Here is a 23,406-nt window from a genome sequence, read left to right as displayed (position 1 = left end):
TATATGTGTCCCAAATATCACCCCATGAAGTTAACTCCGCAGGCTCTGGTCTGAAGCATCACACACTATGGTAAACAGGGTGCCATGGGAAGGAGCCTGTGTCTCTGTATATGCCCCCTGACCCCTAGACACTTCTGGAATCTTACTTGGTCATGGATCCCACAGCTTGGTCCACGTTGGTCAGGTAGTTACAGCTGAGGTTGACCTCGGTGAGGGTGGAGATGTCACAGATGGCCATGGGGAACTGACCCAGCTGGTTATTAGACAGGTTGAGGCTCCGCAAACGAGAGAACCTGTCAGAGAGATATAGAAGAGAGGGGTGGTGGTGAGAGGAGAGCGAAAAGAGATGTGGGTAGAGAGAAAGAAGTCAGCGGTCTGACTCAACAGTTGAAAAGAAAATAGAAACAGAACCTTCAGCACATCATAGTGGAAACCTTCACATTGTCATGTTGAGAACAAGCAGAGCGTGTTGTCAGTAGCAACATCAGAGGCAAGTGGCATTTGGCTTAATGTCCTATAGTAGATCAGTGACCTTCAGTCAAGTCATCCCTAGGGGACGGGAGGATGCATAACCCACCCCTCATGGGCCGTTTGCCATGTTAGCATCAAAGCTGATAACCTCACAGACAAGTCTGCTGCCTTTTAGTCTGGTAATGCATTCAATTGCACACACACACAAACAAATACACCCACATGCTCGCAGGCAGGCACGCACACACGTGCACACACACACATGCTCGCAGGCAGGCACGCACACACGTGCACACACACACATGCTCGCAGGCAGGCACGCACACACGTGCACACACACACATGCTCGCAGGCAGGCACGCACACACGTGCACACAAACACACATGCTCGCAGGCTGGCAGGCACACCCTTCATCATTTGTTAGGAGGAAAAGGGAAGCTAGATGACAGGGGTACTGATTTGCATGGCCATTTAATTCCAGCTAAGTGAGGGAGACCAGGAGGCTGGGACAGAGAGGGAGAGAGAGAGAGAGAGAAAAGACACTACCTGTGTAGTCATCATCTCACACCATCTCTTTTCATTACTACCATTCCTCTCGCTCTCCACTATTGTATATATCATACTCATTAGTACAAAACTGTCTGTGTCTGACCAGCAGGGATGCTCTGTAGCAATTAAACTCTCATACATAAACAACCACATCTTTTAGGCACCAAACTAGCAGCTTTTCATCTGTCATGTCTGTCTTTTAAATGGTAATTATCCCCAGAATATGAAACAGCAAATCCTTATATGCCATGCCAGAGCCTCATTTCATCTTGAACCTGTTGGTCCTGGCACATACAGATGTTCTCTCATCATTTGATCAGTCTGTTGTTGTAACAGGAAATGCAAACTTGTAGGCTTCTAAAGTTTCTAATTTCCACTTAATTGTCAGACTTGATTTGCCCTAACAAAAAATGTATCAACCCCTACAAAAATGTCCATGAGTTATTATCCACATAATATTTCACATTTCCTGTTGCAGAAAGATTTTCCTGCTGTGAGAAGCTGGTCAAATGAAGAGAGCAAATGTGTATTCAGAGTCGGAAGGGCAAATTCACACACTACTCTAATCTGCAATGATCAAACAGGAACCCACTGTTTCAGGATTCTCCAGGCCCCAGTTCCGCAGCCTTCAACCAACCTCACACACACACACCCCAATATACTCTCTCACACACACACACATACAATTCCCCACTCTGCTCTTCTCTCAGAGTACAAGGACACGCACGTGCAGTTAAATGGCAAATCATTTTCTGGCTAGTATCCTAAAATGGGCTGTGACTGGTGTGCGAGCACACCCACACACACTGTACAGTACATCTTGGCTGTATGCTTTAATCTGGGGCTATCCACTGCCGAGTCTGTTCCGGTATTCAGGGAAAATGGAAAGAGTGCCTGGACGTGACACAGGCTTTTGGACGTTAACAAGGCGACACTCCATTTTAACTCCTCCTTCACATTTACTGGATTGGTTGGACAGTGCAGGACCTTCCCAGATTTTTTTTTCTTCAGGTCAAGACCAGTGTGTGGGGGGGGATCTACTTTCAGGCATTTCTTTTACACCTGTTAGGTTAATCTGGGGCCAGATGGTGCCCTCTGAGGAGTACTGAGAGGGAGAGTGAAGGAGGGAGGCAGGCCATATTAAAAGCCTCCCTGCAGAGGCAGACAGGTCTGGGCTACTCTAGTAGACAAACCAACCCAACTAGGCCCTGTCCTGACCAACCCAGCTCAGGCCAGCTCTACTAGGCCTTGTCCTAAGCCAACTGACTGACACTACCCTATTCATTCATCTTAAGCCCAGCACTATTCTGACAATTCCACTCCAATTTAGGCTAGTCCAGTCTAGTCGAGCACAGTCTAGCTCCAGCCCTACCTTATTGTGGCCCAGCCAAACCATGCTATACCCAGATCCGTCAAGGCAGTGCAACCTTACCAGGCCAAGCCTAGTACCAGGCCATAAAACTAATCTCATATCATTCCAGCCCAGACCTTTACCCTGGATGGTACCACCTACCTCTGTAGCTGGTGTAGACGGTGGTCTGTGGGGAGGAAGTTGTGTTTGAGGTTGAGGTGGGTGAGGTCCTGGCTGTAGAAGAGGTTGGGAGGCAGCTGCTCCAGACTGCAGCAGGACAAGTCCACAGAGTTGATCCTCTGGGACACCATCTGACCCACCGGGGGAGGGGATGGAAAGAAAGGGAAACCTGGTGTCAAACATGATTATCTCGACTGCTGGGATGTGTGTGTGTCAAGCTTTTTACAATGAGAAAGTCAGGATGTCAACCGTGAGTGAGACAGGACCAAACAGGCCACATACTATCTACTGCACATCTACTGCTGTCTGTCATAGTGGCCCATCCTACTGAATACTTAATCCAGTTCCACAATACTCGCCTTACCTCCGTACTCTACAATACTCCCCACACTGAACATGATTAACTAGCTACTCTACAGTCTGATTTGTGCTTGTGCCACTCCTCCTCCTAGTTCCAGGTTCTATTCTGAGTGTTCCCCTGGGCTTCCATGACATGCTCGTCCCTGATAATATTTAGAAAATAGGTTTTCTGGCTTTGGCCTACATCACTTCGGATGAGGAAGAGGAGAGATCATGAGAGAGTGAGCATATATGTGTTACACCTCTGGAAGCTATTGTGGATCTCATATTGTGTCACTCAGAGCTGTACTCCTCTGCACACAGTGTGAATGTACCTTGGACGCGTGTCTATGCCAGCGCAGGTGTTCAGTGAAGCTGTCAAAGCTGACATAGTAGGTCTGGCTCTGGGGCCCTGCTGAGCTGAACGCCAGGGAGTGGCTGTGCTTCTTCACCTCCTCCACCTGCACACACACCGTTAGGGCAAGAGAAAACACACACACACACACCTTCAGGGTAAGACATACAGCTGAATTCAGAAATTTACATACGGTTGGAGTCATTAAAACTTGTTTTTCAACCACTCCACAAATTATTATTATTATTATTATTATTATTATTATTATTATTATTATTTCACTTATAATTCAATGTATGACAATTCCAGTGGGTCAGAAGTTTACATACACTAAGTTGACTGTGCCTTTAAACAGCTTGGAAAATTCCCGAAAATGATGTCATGGCTTTAGAAGCTTCTGATAGGCTAATTAACATCATTTGAGTCAATTGGAGATGTACCTGTGGATGTATTTCAAGGCCTACCTTCAAACTCAGTGCCTCTTTGCTTGACTCAAAAACAAAATTGTAGACCTCCAAGTCTGGTTCATCATTGGAAGCAATTTCCAAATGCCTGAAGGTACCACGTTCATCTGTACAACAATAGTATTCAGGTATAGACACCATACGACCATACCGCTCAGGAAGGAGACGCGTTCTGTCTCCTAGAGATGAACATACTTTGGTGTGAAAAGTGCAAATCAATCCCAGAACAACAGCAAAGGGCCTTGTGAAGAGGCTGGAGGAAACAGGTACAAAAGTATCCATATCCACAGTAAAACGAGTCCTATATCGACATAACCTGAAAGGCCGCTCAGCAAGGAAGAAGCCACTGCTCCAAAACCAACAAACAAGCCAGACTACAGTTTGCAACTGCACATGGGGACAAAGACTGTACTTTTTGGAGAAATGTCTTCTGGTCTGACGAAACAAAAATAGAACTGTTTGGCCATAATGACCACCGTTATGTTTGGAGGAAAAAGGGGGAGGCTCGCAAGTGAAGAACACCATCCCAACAGTGAAGCACGGGGGTGGCAGCATCATGTTGTGAGGGTGCTTTGCTGCAGGAGGGACTGGTGCACTTCACAAAATAGATGGCATCAGGTGGAAGAACAATTATGTGGATATATTGAAGCAACATCTCAAGACATCAGTCAGGAAGTTAAAGCTTGGTCGCAAATGGGTCTTCCAAATGGACAATGACCCCAAGCATACTTCCAAAGTTGTGGCAAAATAGCTTAAGGACAACAAAGTCAAGGTATTGGAATGGCCATCACAAAGCCCTGACCTCAATCCTATAGATAATGTGTGGGCAGAACTGAAAAAGTGTGCATGAGCAAGGAGGCCTACAAACCTGACTCAGTTACACCAGCTCTGTCAGGAGGAATGGGCCAAAATTAATTCACCAAACTTATTGTGGGAAGCTTGTGGAAGGCTACCCAAAACATTTGACCCAAGTTAAACAATTTAAAGGCAATGCTACCAAATACTAATTGAGTGTATGTAAACTTCTGACCCACTGCGAATGTGATGAAAGAAAAAAAGCTGAAATAAATCAGTCTACTATTATTCTGACATTTCACATTCTTAAAATAAAGTGGTTATCATAACTGACCTAAGACAGGGAATTTTTACTAGGATAAGATGTCAGGAATTGTGAAAAAGTGAGTTTAAATGTATTTGGCTAAGGTGTATGTACACTTCCGACTTCAACTGTACACTCAATGTAAGATAAATAGAAGATGAACAGACATTTGTATAACCATTGGCTGAAAACAAATAGAGTTTGACAAGACATAAGACAACATACACACCTTTTAGGTTTAGACACACAAGCTAAACATCTTTAGGGCCACTGATTGAACAAAGAACACACACACAGACGCCCACACTTTGAGGGAGAGATCATTTGTGTGACTGTTCTTGTCTCAGTGTACCAGTGTATTGTTATTTGTCATGTTTTTTTTGTGGACCCAAGGAAGAGTAACTCCTGTTTCGGCAAAAGCTAATGGGGATCCGAATAAACCAATAATAACCCAGGGACTTTTCAGTAGACCAGACAATCCCTATTTGTGAATCTCTTCTATTTAACAGATCATGGCTCTGTTTAGTGACATCAGCAGCAGAGATTAAGATGTTCATATTAAATGGCCTTAGTCTGCAATTTTCCGTCAAGCGTAAATATAGACACACACGAACATGTATGCACATGTAAATAGGATTATAATTGCATACGCAAACACACACATACGGTACATGCACTCATGCACACACACACACACACACACACACTGTGGAGATGAATGGTGATCTAGAGGTTGTGTCTTGTGCATGACATGATGTGGTGGGATGTGGACAGTCCTTTGTATAGCTAGCTACAGTGTGAGGCAGGGTGATCGAAAGCCTCTTTCAGGAGGGCCCTTGGGCTGATTCAATGGGCCGGTCTATCCTTCCCTGCTGCTGATACACAGCCATAAAGCCATAAAGGGATAACAGTCATTAACCAACGGCTACCTTCCTAATTCCCCTTTTGGAATGAGAAATGCCAAGCCAGAAAATGTATTTATAGGGATCCAGCCTAAAATAGGCAGAACCACGATAAGACTTAAATTGGAAGACAAGGTAAATAGGCTGAGAATTCAATGAGGGTATAGAGTACTTCATCATGTGGGGAAAACAGATAAGAAATAAGACGTTGGAAGAGTTAACATTGATTTGCAATGATGGCTTATTGGCCCGTCACCAGGATTCTGTCCCTGAGTTGATTAAAGACTTTTGATTTATCTCTATGATTGCACACTGATGACACAAGAATGAAGACAAATGGAAATGGAATAGGAAAGTTGGTGATGACACAGCAAAGGGAGGTTTGTTGAAACTTTGTGATTCTACTGAATGGGTATGTCTATTCTAGTCATTCTATTTCTATGGTGTAAGTAACAGCAGTCCGTGTCTTACTGTACCTTTCCTCCGATGAGGGGCAGGATGTGCATCTTGCCCGTGTGGCTGTCTTTGACGGAGGAGACGATGAGGCAGGTGCCACACAGGATGACCTGGCGTCTGGTCCACCGGTTTACTGGTAGCAGGAGTTTCCCTTTGCGGACGTTATAGGTCCCCGACAGCTGTACGCGCTCCGAGCTCTCAATGCTGTGGGGCTTCCCTGGAACATACACAAGGAGAGGGAGTTAGCATAGTTAGCATCCAGCTAACATAAAACACAGGTGAGGGGGATACAGTTAGCATCCAGCTAACTCAAAACAGGGCCAGTAGCACAGAGACCTGAGTGCTGCCTCAGTACTTAAAGTATCTATTAGCCTGATGCTAATAAAGTGACTATAGTAATAAATTATTACTATAAAGAAAAATAATAATAATTTTGTATGTACATACAGTACATATAATATATTCTGAGTGTACAAAACATTAAGGACACCTGCTTTTTCCATGCCATAGACTGACAAGGTGAATCCAGGTGAAAGCTATGATCCCTTATTGATGTCACCTGTTAAATCCACTTCAATCAGTGTAGATAAAGGGGAGGAGACAGGTTAAAGAAGGATTTTTAAGCCTTGAGACAATTGAGACATGGCTGTTGTATGTGTAACATTCAGAGGTTGAATGGGCAAGACAAAATACACTGCTCAAAAAAATAAAGGGAACACTTAAACAACACAATGTAACTCCAAGTCAATCACACTTCTGTGAAATCAAACTGTCCACATAGGAAGCAACACTGATTGACAATAAATTTCTCATGATGTTGTGCAAATGGAATAGACAACAGGTGGAAATTATAGGCAATTAGCAAGACACCCCCAATAAAGGAGTGGTTCTGCAGGTGGAGACCACAGACCACTTCTCAGTTCCTATGCTTCCTGGCTGATGTTTTGGTCCCTTTTGAATGCTGGCGGTGCTTTCACTCTAGTGGTAGCATGAGACGGAGTCTACACCCCACACAAGTGGCTCAGGTAGTGCAGCTCATCCAGGATGGCACATCAATGCGAGCTGTGGCAAGAAGGTTTGCTGTGTCTGTCAGCGTAGTGTCCAGAGCATGGAGGCGCTACCAGGAGACAGGCCAGTACATCAGGAGACGTGGAGGAGGCCGTAGGAAGGCAACAACCCAGCAGCAGGACCGCTACCTCCGCCTTTGTGCAAGGAGGAGCAGGAAGAGCACTGCCAGAGCCCTGCAAAATGACCTCCAGCAGGCCACAAATGTGCATGTGTCTGCTCAAACAGTCAGAAACAGACTCCATGAGGGTGGTAATGAGGGCCTGGCGTCCACAGGTGGGGGTTGTGCTTACAGCCCAACACCGTGCAGGACGTTTTTCATTTGCCAGAGAACACCAAGATTGGCAAATTCGCCACTGCTCTTCACAGATGAAAGCAGGTTCACACTGAGCACATGTGACAGACGTGACAGTCTGGAGACGCCGTGGAGAACGTTCTGCTGCCTGCAACATCCTCCAGCATGACCGGTTTGGCGGTGGGTCAGTCATGGTGTGGGGTGGCATTTCTTTGGGGGGCCGCACAGCCCTCCATGTGCTCGCCAGAGGTAGCCTGACTGCCATTAGGTACCGAGATGAGATCCTCAGATCCCTTGTGAGACCATATGCTGGTGCGGTTGGCAATGGGTTCCTCCTAATGCAAGACAATGCTAAACCTCATGTGGCTGGAATGTGTCAGCAGTTCCTGCAAGAGGAAGTATTTGCAGCTATGGACTGGCCCGCCCGTTCCCCAGACTTGAATCCAATTGAGCACATCTGGGATATCATGTCTCGCTCCATCCACCAACGGCACGTTGCACCACAGACAGTGTATTTAAGTGCCTTTGAACGGAGTATGGTAGTAGGTGCCACTGGTTTGTCTCGAGAACTGCAACGCTGCTGGGTTTTTCACACTCAACAGTTCCCATGTGTATCAAGATGGTTCACCACCTTAAGGACATCCAGCCAACTTGTCACAACTGTAGGAAGCATTGGAGTCAACATGGACCAGCATCCCTGTGGAATGCTTTCGACACCTTGTAGAGTCCCATGCCCCGACTAATTGAGGCTGTAAAAAGGGTATGCAACTCAATATTAGCAAGGAGTCCTTAATATTTTGTACACTCAGTATATATTCTCACTCAGTGTTTTTACTCTGTATTTACTCTGAACTCTCTAAGCACACAGTCAACACTGAGATAAGAATAGTTTAATAGTGTAGCAGTCTAAAACTCAGCACACAGTCAACACAACGCTGGGTTAGCATAAGCACTAAATAGTCAGCAGCATGAAGACTGTCTGAGGCCACCCTCTGTTAGCATTTGGCGCTGAATAGCTTTTTTTCCCCTAACAGTGATAGTCAGATTATAGATCGGATGATGACAGGTGCTCTCCTCTACTTCAACACTAATTTGTTCTATCAGTCTTTGAGCTGTCTTTATTCCTTTCATAAATCCAGCCATCTGTTCCTTTCCCTTCTGTGACTCTCTCGCTCTCATAGAACCCTTTATACAGAACCCTTTTTTTCTAAGAGGGAAAGGGCTAGAGAGAGACGGCAGTGTCATACTACGAGGTAAGTACTAACTAAGTACCAGGACAAGCTCTTACAGCTTTGAATAATTCAACTCCGGTCTCTTACATGCAGACTAACACAGGAGGCTGCTGTACAGACTAACACAGGAGGCTTGCTGTACAGACTAACACAGGAGGCTTGCTGTACAGACTAACACAGGAGGCTTGCTGTACAGACTAACACAGGAGGCTTTCTGTACAGACTAACACAGGAGGCTTTCTGTACAGACTAACACAGGAGGCTTGCTGTACAGACTAACACAGGAGGCTTGCTGTACAGACTAACACAGGAGGCTTGCTGTACAGACTAACACAGGAGGCTTGCTGTACAGACTAACACAAGAGGCTTGCTGTACAGACTAACACAAGAGGCTTGCTGTACAGACTAACACAGGAGGCTTGCTGTACAGACTAATAATGTGTTGTATTGTCGTGGTAGAGTAGTGTGTAATAATGTGGTATGTAGTGTATGTTATTGTGATTGGACCCCAGGATCCAGAATAAAAAACAAAATACTGAAGTAGCCTTGATATTGTCAGAGATCAAGGGGAACATTAAAGGCATTAGAATATTCAAACTAAGGTTGAAAAATGCATTCACTGAGGAAGACCTCATGTTCTGAAAAACAAACTGAGAAAAGGGCAAAATAGTTTGAATAATGAGCTACTGTGATGAGCATGTTTTCCCTCTGCATCATTACTATTCAGTGACCTTAACAAAAAAATGTTCTCATTTTCAGGCTGAAATCAAATCAATAACCTACTGAGTGTGTGGTAGAGTACAGTACAGAGGTAGTGTTCCAGTAACTCACTAGCTGGGGTTTACAGGTCAGAAGTGAGATGCTGTGATGCACCTCACCTCTTTACAGTACAACCCAGTTCATGTTCATTCTTGAGCTTTCGAGTGAGAGGAGACATTGTTGGAATAAACAAATGATTTATCAGCTTTAGACTCAATATGTCACATGGTCAATCTCACTGTACTTAGGGCCTTACTGGAACACTTTCTCTTGCACATACGCATATGTGAAAACACACACAAACAACCCAAACCTCACACATACCCTATACACTCATGCTCAACACACACAAAAACACACAGTCCCCACCCACCGACGCAAGCACTCACTCTGTGACGGTGGTAAACCGTCTCCATGTGCATCAGAGCTTTGTGGGTCTGTCTGTGTGTAGACCAGACCACTACTCTGGCTGTGTGGGGCTCCCATGTGAGTGTTTACATGGGGTCCAGGAGTGGAAACTTCTTCACATCACCATTGGCGGAGAACAATATGCTAATTCAGTGGTCGCATTTAGTCTCATGCTGGAATCAACCCCACAACCCTGGTGGTGCAAGAACCATGCTCTAACCAACCGAGCCATCGGAGCAAGGACAACTGCATGTGTTGTCCTAGGCCAGGTGTATATTCAACTGAAAGGTAGACCTTGGTGATGGAAGCAATGCAGGGCCTTAGGTCAAAAGGACACCAAGGACTTGGTTTGGTGCGTGTGCGGGGTTCTAGGAGTCTGTTGAAGTGCTTTGGGTCACGTGTGTGAGTAGGGAGTGGTGCGTGTTTGGGGTGTTTGTTGCCGGTTTCTCAGGACGGCTTCCTTCACCTTCCACCAAGCTCAGGAAAGGCCTTCGTTTCCCCTTTCCACCCCACCACAGACTAACTTCAAGACACATGGCCAAATCCAGACACATATTCATGCCTTGTATGGCACAAAGCATAGTAATGCAGAGGTTTAAGCTAATCCCAGATCTTACCCAGTAACAACTTCTCATATTTAAGTGTGTAAGCCCCTCCCCTGTGTGATAACCAGGCCACTTCCCTTTCCACCGGTCCTCCTCACTACACACGTATAATCAGGCTGACCTGCTAATGAAACAAGACACTGCAGCACAGACACCTCCACCACTGGGCCTGGGCATGCTGTACTACAGGGCTCTGACCCATATTACACACCACACACCTGGCTGGGAATGACAACAAGCCCCACTTACTTACAATGAATGCTATGGTGCTGTGGACCGGGACAGATGAGAAATGTATTTGTAAAGTAGTGTAAAGGAGGGTTTGTGTTCAGGCTACAACCGTCTCCTGCTGCCGGGTCTTGGCTGCCTCTTACAGCAGTGTGCATCCCAAATGGCACTATATAGTGCCCTGGTTAAAAGTAGTGCACTATTGTGGGAATAGTTTGCCATTTGTGACGCATCCTCTGTCCTCCTGTATGAGATTGATATGATCTGAGGTGTTGTATCAAGGCCTTTCTCACTGCTGAGGAGCTGGAGAGAGACATCCTCTGTCCTCCTGTATGAGATTGATATGATCTGAGGTGTTGTATCAAGGCCTTTCTCACTGCTGAGGAGCTGGAGAGAGACATGATCTGAGGTGTTGTATCAAGGCCTTTCTCACTGCTGAGGAGCTGAAGAGAGACATCCTCTGTCCTCCTGTATGAGATTGATATGATCTGAGGTGTTGTATCAAGGCCTTTCTCACTGCTGAGGAGCTGAAGAGAGACATCCTCTGTCCTCCTGTATGAGATTGATATGATCTGAGGTGTTGTATCAAGGCCTTTCTCACTGCTGAGGAGCTGAAGAGAGACATCCTCTGTCCTCCTGTATGAGATTGATATGATCTGAGGTGTTGTATCAAGGCCTTTCTCACTGCTGAGGAGCTGGAGAGAGACATGATCTGAGGTGTTGTATCAAGGCCTTTCTCACTGCTGAGGAGCTGAAGAGAGACATCCTCTGTCCTCCTGTATGAGATTGATATGATCTGAGGTGTTGTATCAAGGCCTTTCTCACTGCTGAGGAGCTGAAGAGAGACATCCTCTGTCCTCCTGTATGAGATTGATATGATCTGAGGTGTTGTATCAAGGCCTTTCTCACTGCTAAGGAGCTGAAGAGAGACATCCTCTGTCCTCCTGTATGAGATTGATATGATCTGAGGTGTTGTATCAAGGCCTTTCTCACTGCTGAGGAGCTGGAGAGAGACATCCTCTGTCCTCCTGTATGAGATTGATATGATCTGAGGTGTTGTATCAAGGCCTTTCTCACTGCTGAGGAGCTGAAGAGAGACATCCTCTGTCCTCCTGTATGAGATTGATATGATCTGAGGTGTTGTATCAAGGCCTTTCTCACTGCTGAGGAGCTGAAGAGAGACATCCTCTGTCCTCCTGTATGAGATTGATATGATCTGAGGTGTTGTATCAAGGCCTTTCTCACTGCTGAGGAGCTGAAGAGAGACATCCTCTGTCCTCCTGTATGAGATTGATATGATCTGAGGTGTTGTATCAAGGCCTTTCTCACTGCTGAGGAGCTGAAGAGAGACATCCTCTGTCCTCCTGTATGAGATTGATATGATCTGAGGTGTTGTATCAAGGCCTTTCTCACTGCTGAGGAGCTGAAGAGAGACATCCTCTGTCCTCCTGTATGAGATTGATATGATCTGAGGTGTTGTATCAAGGCCTTTCTCACTGCTGAGGAGCTGAAGAGAGACATCCTCTGTCCTCCTGTATGGGATTGATATGATCTGAGGTGTTGTATCAAGGCCTTTCTCACTGCTGAGGAGCTGAAGAGAGACATCCTCTGTCCTCCTGTATGAGATTGATATGATCTGAGGTGTTGTATCAAGGCCTTTCTCACTGCTGAGGAGCTGGAGAGAGACATCCTCTGTTCTCCTGTATGAGATTGATATGATCTGAGGTGTTGTATCAAGGCCTTTCTCACTGCTGAGGAGCTGGAGAGAGACATGATCTGAGGTGTTGTATCAAGGCCTTTCTCACTGCTGAGGAGCTGAAGAGAGACATCCTCTGTCCTCCTGTATGAGATTGATATGATCTGAGGTGTTGTATCAAGGCCTTTCTCACTGCTGAGGAGCTGAAGAGAGACATCCTCTGTCCTCCTGTATGAGATTGATATGATCTGAGGTGTTGTATCAAGGCCTTTCTCACTGCTGAGGAGCTGAAGAGAGACATCCTCTGTCCTCCTGTATGAGATTGATATGATCTGAGGTGTTGTATCAAGGCCTTTCTCACTGCTGAGGAGCTGAAGAGAGACATCCTCTGTCCTCCTGTATGAGATTGATATGATCTGAGGTGTTGTATCAAGGCCTTTCTCACTGCTGAGGAGCTGGAGAGAGACATCCTCTGTCCTCCTGTATGAGATTGATATGATCTGAGGTGTTGTATCAAGGCCTTTCTCACTGCTGAGGAGCTGGAGAGAGACATGATCTGAGGTGTTGTATCAAGGCCTTTCTCACTGCTGAGGAGCTGAAGAGAGACATCCTCTGTCCTCCTGTATGAGATTGATATGATCTGAGGTGTTGTATCAAGGCCTTTCTCACTGCTGAGGAGCTGAAGAGAGACATCCTCTGTCCTCCTGTATGAGATTGATATGATCTGAGGTGTTGTATCAAGGCCTTTCTCACTGCTGAGGAGCTGAAGAGAGACATCCTCTGTCCTCCTGTATGAGATTGATATGATCTGAGGTGTTGTATCAAGGCCTTTCTCACTGCTGAGGAGCTGGAGAGAGACATGATCTGAGGTGTTGTATCAAGGCCTTTCTCACTGCTGAGGAGCTGAAGAGAGACATCCTCTGTCCTCCTGTATGAGATTGATATGATCTGAGGTGTTGTATCAAGGCCTTTCTCACTGCTGAGGAGCTGAAGAGAGACATCCTCTGTCCTCCTGTATGAGATTGATATGATCTGAGGTGTTGTATCAAGGCCTTTCTCACTGCTAAGGAGCTGAAGAGAGACATCCTCTGTCCTCCTGTATGAGATTGATATGATCTGAGGTGTTGTATCAAGGCCTTTCTCACTGCTGAGGAGCTGGAGAGAGACATCCTCTGTCCTCCTGTATGAGATTGATATGATCTGAGGTGTTGTATCAAGGCCTTTCTCACTGCTGAGGAGCTGAAGAGAGACATCCTCTGTCCTCCTGTATGAGATTGATATGATCTGAGGTGTTGTATCAAGGCCTTTCTCACTGCTGAGGAGCTGAAGAGAGACATCCTCTGTCCTCCTGTATGAGATTGATATGATCTGAGGTGTTGTATCAAGGCCTTTCTCACTGCTGAGGAGCTGAAGAGAGACATCCTCTGTCCTCCTGTATGAGATTGATATGATCTGAGGTGTTGTATCAAGGCCTTTCTCACTGCTGAGGAGCTGAAGAGAGACATCCTCTGTCCTCCTGTATGAGATTGATATGATCTGAGGTGTTGTATCAAGGCCTTTCTCACTGCTGAGGAGCTGAAGAGAGACATCCTCTGTCCTCCTGTATGAGATTGATATGATCTGAGGTGTTGTATCAAGGCCTTTCTCACTGCTGAGGAGCTGAAGAGAGACATCCTCTGTCCTCCTGTATGAGATTGATATGATCTGAGGTGTTGTATCAAGGCCTTTCTCACTGCTGAGGAGCTGAAGAGAGACATCCTCTGTCCTCCTGTATGGGATTGATATGATCTGAGGTGTTGTATCAAGGCCTTTCTCACTGCTGAGGAGCTGAAGAGAGACATCCTCTGTCCTCCTGTATGAGATTGATATGATCTGAGGTGTTGTATCAAGGCCTTTCTCACTGCTGAGGAGCTGGAGAGAGACATCCTCTGTTCTCCTGTATGAGATTGATATGATCTGAGGTGTTGTATCAAGGCCTTTCTCACTGCTGAGGAGCTGGAGAGAGACATGATCTGAGGTGTTGTATCAAGGCCTTTCTCACTGCTGAGGAGCTGAAGAGAGACATCCTCTGTCCTCCTGTATGAGATTGATATGATCTGAGGTGTTGTATCAAGGCCTTTCTCACTGCTGAGGAGCTGAAGAGAGACATCCTCTGTCCTCCTGTATGAGATTGATATGATCTGAGGTGTTGTATCAAGGCCTTTCTCACTGCTAAGGAGCTGAAGAGAGACATCCTCTGTCCTCCTGTATGAGATTGATATGATCTGAGGTGTTGTATCAAGGCCTTTCTCACTGCTGAGGAGCTGGAGAGAGACATCCTCTGTCCTCCTGTATGAGATTGATATGATCTGAGGTGTTGTATCAAGGCCTTTCTCACTGCTGAGGAGCTGAAGAGAGACATCCTCTGTCCTCCTGTATGAGATTGATATGATCTGAGGTGTTGTATCAAGGCCTTTCTCACTGCTGAGGAGCTGAAGAGAGACATCCTCTGTCCTCCTGTATGAGATTGATATGATCTGAGGTGTTGTATCAAGGCCTTTCTCACTGCTGAGGAGCTGAAGAGAGACATCCTCTGTCCTCCTGTATGAGATTGATATGATCTGAGGTGTTGTATCAAGGCCTTTCTCACTGCTGAGGAGCTGAAGAGAGACATCCTCTGTCCTCCTGTATGAGATTGATATGATCTGAGGTGTTGTATCAAGGCCTTTCTCACTGCTGAGGAGCTGAAGAGAGACATCCTCTGTCCTCCTGTATGAGATTGATATGATCTGAGGTGTTGTATCAAGGCCTTTCTCACTGCTGAGGAGCTGAAGAGAGACATCCTCTGTCCTCCTGTATGAGATTGATATGATCTGAGGTGTTGTATCAAGGCCTTTCTCACTGCTGAGGAGCTGGAGAGAGACATCCTCTGTCCTCCTGTATGAGATTGATATGATCTGAGGTGTTGTATCAAGGCCTTTCTCACTGCTGAGGAGCTGAAGAGAGACATCCTCTGTCCTCCTGTATGAGATTGATATGATCTGAGGTGTTGTATCAAGGCCTTTCTCACTGCTGAGGAGCTGGAGAGACGCATCACTGTCGAACAGTGTTCAAAATAATACAGCTACTGTAGTACATCCTTCAGAGGCTTTTTATTATCAGCAAATTATGTTTGATGACTGTTGTTTTCCACCACTGACAGTGAAAAGGAGTAATGAGATTTTGAAGAAGGTAAGAAAGAGAGGAATGAGTAACAGCCAACATATGAGGGAGAGTGAAAAAGAAATCGAGGCATCAAAGCCAAAGGAACTGAATAACATTAAGAAATGCTATAGATGCAAGTAAAGAAGTATGGCAACCTACCAAAAAACAATTGGACAACCAACCACAAATTCAATCCCTTTTAGACAACTTCCTGGTCAAAACATTTCACTGTAATAGTGAAGGTGTAAACTTGGCAGTAGAAAACCTAAACAGTATATTTGACCTCTCAGCTTCCCTATCAAATCTAAGAATTTCAAACAGAACAACGGCAAACATGTATAACAATGACAAATGGTTTGATGAAGACTGCAAAAACCTAAAGAAATGAACAAACCTATCCAACCAAAAACAAAGACCCCGAGCCTACGCCTTCACTATGGTGAATCACAAACAAAACGGAAATAACGTACGGAAAATGAAGGAAGAGCACATCAGAAATCATCTCAATGTAATTGAAGAATCCATAGACTCTAACCACTTCTGGAAACCACTAAAAAAAACAACATCCCTCTTTCCCGACACTATCAACATACAGCTAGCTGGCTGGTTATACACTGCACCGGCAGGAAAGAACAGGGCCGTCTGGTAAGACAAGGGGCGGTGGACTATATATTTTGGTAAATAACAGCTGGTGCACAATATCTAAGGAAGTCTCGCGCTATTGCTCGCCTGAGGTAGAGTATCTCATGATAAACTGTAGACCACACGATCTACATAGAGAGTTTATCTGTATTTTTCGTAGCTGTTTACATACCACCACAGACTGAGGCTGGCACTAAGACAGCATTGAATGAGCTGTATTCTGACATAAGCAAACAACAAAACGCTCATCCAGAGGCGGCGCTCCTAGTAGCCGGGGAATTTAATGCAGGGACACTTAAATCTGTTTTACAAAATTTCTAACAGCATGTTAAATGTGCAACCAGAGGAAAAAAAACTCTGGACCACCTTTACTCCACACACAGAGATACAGTTGAAGTCAGAAGTTTACATACACCTTAGCCAAATACATTTAAACTCAGTTTTTCACAATTCCTGACATTTAATCCAAGTAAAAAATCCCTGTTTTAGGTCAGTTAGGATCACCCCTTATTTTTAAAATGTGAAATGTCAGAATAATAGTAGAGAGAATGATTTATTTCAGCTTTTATTTCTTTCATCACATTCCCAGTGGGTCAGAAGTTTACATATACTCAATTAGAATTTGGTAGCATTGCCTTTAAATTGTTTAACTTAGGTCAACCATTTTGGGTAGCCTTCCACAAGCTTCCGACAATAAGTTGGGTGAATTTTGGCCCATTCCTCCTGACAGAGCTGGTGTAACTGAGTCCTGTTTGTAGGCCTCTTCGCTCGCACACGCCTTTTCAATTCTGCCCACAAATCTTCTATGGGATTGAGGTCAGGGCTTTGTGATGGCCACTCCAATACCTTGACTTTGTTGTCCTTAAGCCATTTTCCCACAACTTTGGAAGTATGCTTGTGGTCATTGTCCATTTGGAAGATTTAACTTCATTAGTGATGTCTTGAGATGTTGCTTCAATATATCCACATATTTGTTCTTCCTCATGGTGCCATCTATTTTGTGAAGTGCACCAGTCCCTCCTGCTGCAAAGCACCCTCACAACATGATGCTGCCACCCCCGTGCTTTACGGTTGGGATGGTGTTCTTTCCCTGCAAGCCTTCCCCTTTTTCCTCCAAACATAACGATGGTCATTATGGCCAAACAGTTCTATTTTTGTTTAATCAGACCAGAGGACATTTCTCCAAAAAGTATGATATTTGTCCCCATGTGCAGTTGCAAACCGTAGCCTAGCTTTTTTATGGCGGTTTTGGAGCAGTGGCTTCTTCCTTGCTGAGCGGCCTTTCAGGTTATGTCAATATAGGACTCGTTTTACTGTGGATATAGATACTTTTGTACCGGTTCCCTCTAGAATCTTCACAAGGTCCTTTGCTGTTGTTCTGGGATTAATTTGCACTTTTCGCACCAAAGTATGTTCATCTCTAGGAGACAGAACGCGTCTACTTTCTGAGTGGTATGACGGCTGCGTGGTCCCATGGTGTTTATACTTGCGTACTATTGTTTGTACAGATGAACGTGGTACCTTCAGGTGTTTGGAAATTGCTCCCAAGGATGAACCAGACTTGTGGAGGTCCAAAAAAAAAAAAAAAAGAGGTCTTGGCTGATTTCCTTTGATTTTCCAATGATGTCATGCAAAGATGCACTGAGTTTGAAGGTAGGCCTTGAAATACATCCACAGGTACACCTCCAATTGACTCAAAGGATGTTAATTAGCCTATCAGAAGCTTCTAAAGCCATGAAAGTATTTGCTGGAATTTTCCAAGCTGTCAACTTAGTGTATGTAAACTTGTGTCATGCACAAAGTAGATGCCAACACTATAGTTTGTTAACAAGAAATTTGTGGAATGGTTGAAAAACTAATTGTAATGACTCCAACCTAAGTGTATGTAAACTTCCAACTTCAACTGTAAATATAAAGCTCTCCCTCGCCCTCCATTTGGCAAATCTGACCATAATTCTATCCTCCTGATTCCTGCTTACAAGCAAAAATTAAATCAGGAAGCACCAGTGACTAGATCAATAAAAAAGTGGTCAGATGAAGCAGATGCTAAGCTACAGCTAGCACAGACTGAAATATGTTCTGGGATTCCTCCGATAGCATTGAGGAGTACACCACATCAGTCATTGGCTTCATCAATAAGTGCATCGATGAAGTCGTCCCCACAGTGACCGTACGTACATACCCCAACTAGAAGCCATGGATTACAGGAAACACCGGCACTGAGCTAAAGGCTAGATCTACCGCTTTCAAGGACCGGGACTCTAACCCAGAAGCTAATAAGATATCCCGCTATGCCCTCTGACGAACCACATCAACATCATTATCCCAGAAACTCTAGACCCACTCCAATTTGCATACCGCCCAAACAGATCCACATATGATGCAATCTCTATTGCACTCCACACTGCCCTTTCCCACCTGGACAAAAGGAATGCCTATGTGAGAATGCTATTCATTGATTACAGCTCTGTGTTCAACACCATTGTGCCCTTAAAGCTCATCAATAAGCTAAGGACCCTGGGACAAAACACCTCCCTCTGCAACTGGATCCTGGGCCACCCTCAGATGGTAAGGGTAGGTAACAACACATCCGCCACGCTGATCCTCAACACAGGGGCCCCTCAGGGGTGTGTGCTCAGTCCCTTCCTGTACTCTCTGTTCACTCATGACTGCACGGCCAGGCACGACTCCAACACCATCATTAAGTTTGATGATGACAACAGTGCCTGATCACCGACAACAATGAGACAGCCTATAGGGAGGAGGTCAGAGACCTGGCTGTGTGGTGCCAGGACAACAACCACTCCATGAACACCTAACCAAAAGGCTACCCAGACTATTTGCATTGCCCCCCTCTTTTACACCACTGCTTCTCTCGGTTGTAATCATCTGTGTATAGTCACTTTAATAACTCTACCTTCATGTACATATTACCTCAACTAACCGGTGTCAAATTGGCTTTTTAACAAATTACCGTATGACAGAGCAAGTATTTACCCTGCACACCCTAATTGACAAACAAACAAACCAAAACGAAGGCGAAGTCTTCACATGCTTTGTTGATTTCAAAAAAACTTTTGACTCAATTTCATATGAGGGTCTGCTATGCACATTGATGTAAAGTATTGTTGGGGGGAAAACATGCCACAAAATCCATGTACACAAACAACAAGTGTGTGGTTAAAATTATTTTTAAAAATTTATTTCCACAGGCCATGGGGTAGACAGGGATGCAGCTTAAGCCCCACCCTCTTCAACATGTATATCAACGAATTGGCAAGGGCATTAGAACAGTGCAGACAAGGCAAGAAAGGCCTTCTAGGCTATCAAAAAGAACACTACATTCGACATACCAATTAGGATCTGGCAAAAAATACTTGAATCAGTTATCGAACCCATTGCCCTCTATGGTTGTGTGGTCTGGGGTCCACTCACCAACCAATAATTCACAAAATGGGACAAACACCCAATTGAGACTCTGTATGCAGAATTTTACAAAAGTATACTTAATGTACAACGCAAACCGCAATCAATGTATGCAGAGCAGAATGAGGACTATACCCACTAGTTCTCAACATCCAGTCAATGTATGCAGAGCAGAATGAGGACTATACCCACTAGTTCTCAACATCCAGTCAATGTATGCAGAGCAGAATGAGGACTATACCCACTAGTTCTCAACATCCAGTCAATGTATGCAGAGCAGAATGAGGACTATACCCACTAGTTCTCAACATCCAGTCAATGTATGCAGAGCAGAATGAGGACTATACCCACTAGTTCTCAACATCCAGTCAATGTATGCAGAGCAGAATGAGGACTATACCCACTAGTTCTCAACATCCAGTCAATGTATGCAGAGCAGAATGAGGACTATACCCACTAGTTCTCAACATCCAGTCAATGTATGCAGAGCAGAATGAGGACTATACCCACTAGTTCTCAACATCCAGTCAATGTATGCAGAGCAGAATGAGGACTATACCCACTAGTTCTCAACATCCAGTCAATGTATGCAGAGCAGAATGAGGACTATACCCACTAGTTCTCAACATCCAGTCAATGTATGCAGAGCAGAATGAGGACTATACCCACTAGTTCTCAACATCCAGTCAATGTATGCAGAGCAGAATGAGGACTATACCCACTAGTTCTCAACATCCAGTCAATGTATGCAGAGCAGAATGAGGACTATACCCACTAGTTCTCAACATCCAGTCAATGTATGCAGAGCAGAATGAGGACTATACCCACTAGTTCTCAACATCCAGTCAATGTATGCAGAGCAGAATGAGGACTATACCCACTAGTTCTCAACATCCAGTCAATGTATGCAGAGCAGAATGAGGACTATACCCACTAGTTCTCAACATCCAGTCAATGTATGCAGAGCAGAATGAGGACTATACCCACTAGTTCTCAACATCCAGTCAATGTATGCAGAGCAGAATGAGGACTATACCCACTAGTTCTCAACATCCAGTCAATGTATGCAGAGCAGAATGAGGACTATACCCACTAGTTCTCAACATCCAGTCAATGTATGCAGAGCAGAATGAGGACTATACCCACTAGTTCTCAACATCCAGTCAATGTATGCAGAGCAGAATGAGGACTATACCCACTAGTTCTCAACATCCAGTCAATGTATGCAGAGCAGAATGAGGACTATACCCACTAGTTCTCAACATCCAGTCAATGTATGCAGAGCAGAATGAGGACTATACCCACTAGTTCTCAACATCCAGTCAATGTATGCAGAGCAGAATGAGGACTATACCCACTAGTTCTCAACATCCAGTCAATGTATGCAGAGCAGAATGAGGACTATACTTACTAGTTCTCAACATCCAGTCAATGTATGCAGAGCAGAATGAGGACTATACCCACTAGTTCTCAACATCCAGTCAATGTATGCAGAGCAGAATGAGGACTATACCCACTAGTTCTCAACATCCAGTCAATGTATGCAGAGCAGAATGAGGACTATACTTACTAGTTCTCAACATCCAGTCAATGTATGCAGAGCAGAATGAGGACTATACTTACTAGTTCTCAACATCCAGTCAATGTATGCAGAGCAGAATGAGGACTATACCCACTAGTTCTCAACATCCAGTCAATGTATGCAGAGCAGAATGAGGACTATACCCACTAGTTCTCAACATCCAGTCAATGTATGCAGAGCAGAATGAGGACTATACCCACTAGTTCTCAACATCCAGTCAATGTATGCAGAGCAGAATGAGGACTATACTTACTAGTTCTCAACATCCAGTCAATGTATGCAGAGCAGAATGAGGACTATACTTACTAGTTCTCAACATCCAGTCAATGTATGCAGAGCAGAATGAGGACTATACCCACTAGTTCTCAACATCCAGTCAATGTATGCAGAGCAGAATGAGGACTATACCCACTAGTTCTCAACATCCAGTCAATGTATGCAGAGCAGAATGAGGACTATACCCACTAGTTCTCAACATCCAGTCAATGTATGCAGAGCAGAATGAGGACTATACCCACTAGTTCTCAACATCCAGTCAATGTATGCAGAGCAGAATGAGGACTATACCCACTAGTTCTCAACATCCAGTCAATGTATGCAGAGCAGAATGAGGACTATACCCACTAGTTCTCAACATCCAGTCAATGTATGCAGAGCAGAATGAGGACTATACCCACTAGTTCTCAACATCCAGTCAATGTATGCAGAGCAGAATGAGGACTATACCCACTAGTTCTCAACATCCAATCAATGTACGCAGAGCAGAATGAGGACTATACCCACTAGTTCTCAACATCCAGTCAATGTATGCAGAGCAGAATGAGGACTATACCCACTAGTTCTCAACATCCAGTCAATGTATGCAGAGCAGAATGAGGACTATACTTACTAGTTCTCAACATCCAGTCAATGTATGCAGAGCAGAATGAGGACTATACCCACTAGTTCTCAACATCCAGTCAATGTATGCAGAGCAGAATGAGGACTATACCCACTAGTTCTCAACATCCAGTCAATGTATGCAGAGCAGAATGAGGACTATACCCACTAGTTCTCAACATCCAGTCAATGTATGCAGAGCAGAATGAGGACTATACCCACTAGTTCTCAACATCCAGTCAATGTATGCAGAGCAGAATGAGGACTATACCCACTAGTTCTCAACATCCAGTCAATGTATGCAGAGCAGAATGAGGACTATACCCACTAGTTCTCAACATCCAGTCAATGTATGCAGAGCAGAATGAGGACTATACCCACTAGTTCTCAACATCCAGTCAATGTATGCAGAGCAGAATGAGGACTATACTTACTAGTTCTCAACATCCAGTCAATGTATGCAGAGCAGAATGAGGACTATACCCACTAGTTCTCAACATCCAGTCAATGTATGCAGAGCAGAATGAGGACTATACCCACTAGTTCTCAACATCCAGTCAATGTATGCAGAGCAGAATGAGGACTATACCCACTAGTTCTCAACATCCAGTCAATGTATGCAGAGCAGAATGAGGACTATACTTACTAGTTCTCAACATCCAGTCAATGTATGCAGAGCAGAATGAGGACTATACTTACAAGTTCTCAACATCCAGAATATTGCTGTTCAATTCTACAACCACCTAAAAGGAAGTGACGCCCACACATTCCACCACAAAGCCCTCACCTACAGAGAGATTAACGTAGAGAAGAGTCCCCTCAGCCAGCTGGTTCTGGGGATCAGTTCACAAACACAAACAGACCTCACAGAGCCCCAGGACAAAAACACATTTCGACCCAACCAAATTTTGAGAAAGCAAAAAGTTAACTATTTGACACACTGGAAATAATCAAAACAGAGCAAATTGGAATGCTATCTGGCCCTAAACAGAGAGTACACAGTGGCAGAATACCTGACCACTGTGACGGAGCCTAAATTAAGAAAATCCTTGCCTATGTACAGACTCAGTGAGCATAGCCTTGCTATTGAGAGACGCCGCCATAGGCAGACCTGGTTCTCAAGAGGAGGCAGGCTATGTCCCCATGCCTGCCCACAAAATTAGGTGGATACTCAGATACACATCCTATCCCGCCAAATGTATGACCATATTCGAGACACATATTTCCCTCAAACAATTC

The 23,406-nt window shown here is 44.7% G+C and overlaps 1 protein-coding gene across 1 annotated transcript in view; it reads right to left on the bottom strand.

Annotated features, from left to right (window-relative positions):
• LOC110530434 (PH domain leucine-rich repeat-containing protein phosphatase 1) overlaps positions 1-23,406 on the bottom strand; it is a 78,717-nt gene that overhangs the window by 18,055 nt on the left and 37,256 nt on the right. Inside the window, exons 2-5 of the mRNA XM_021613493.2 lie at positions 6,188-6,384; positions 3,227-3,352; positions 2,535-2,683; positions 147-293 (exon numbers count right to left, since the gene is read on the bottom strand). Coding sequence (XP_021469168.2) covers positions 147-293; positions 2,535-2,683; positions 3,227-3,352; positions 6,188-6,384 — 619 coding nt within the window. The remainder of the gene's footprint in view (positions 1-146; positions 294-2,534; positions 2,684-3,226; positions 3,353-6,187; positions 6,385-23,406) is intronic.

Source organism: Oncorhynchus mykiss, chromosome 8 (genome assembly GCF_013265735.2).
Source record: "Oncorhynchus mykiss isolate Arlee chromosome 8, USDA_OmykA_1.1, whole genome shotgun sequence".
Taxonomy (NCBI): domain Eukaryota; kingdom Metazoa; phylum Chordata; class Actinopteri; order Salmoniformes; family Salmonidae; genus Oncorhynchus; species Oncorhynchus mykiss.
The sequence above is the reverse complement of the archived record's forward strand: the minus strand, read 5'-3'. Positions and strand labels throughout refer to the sequence as shown.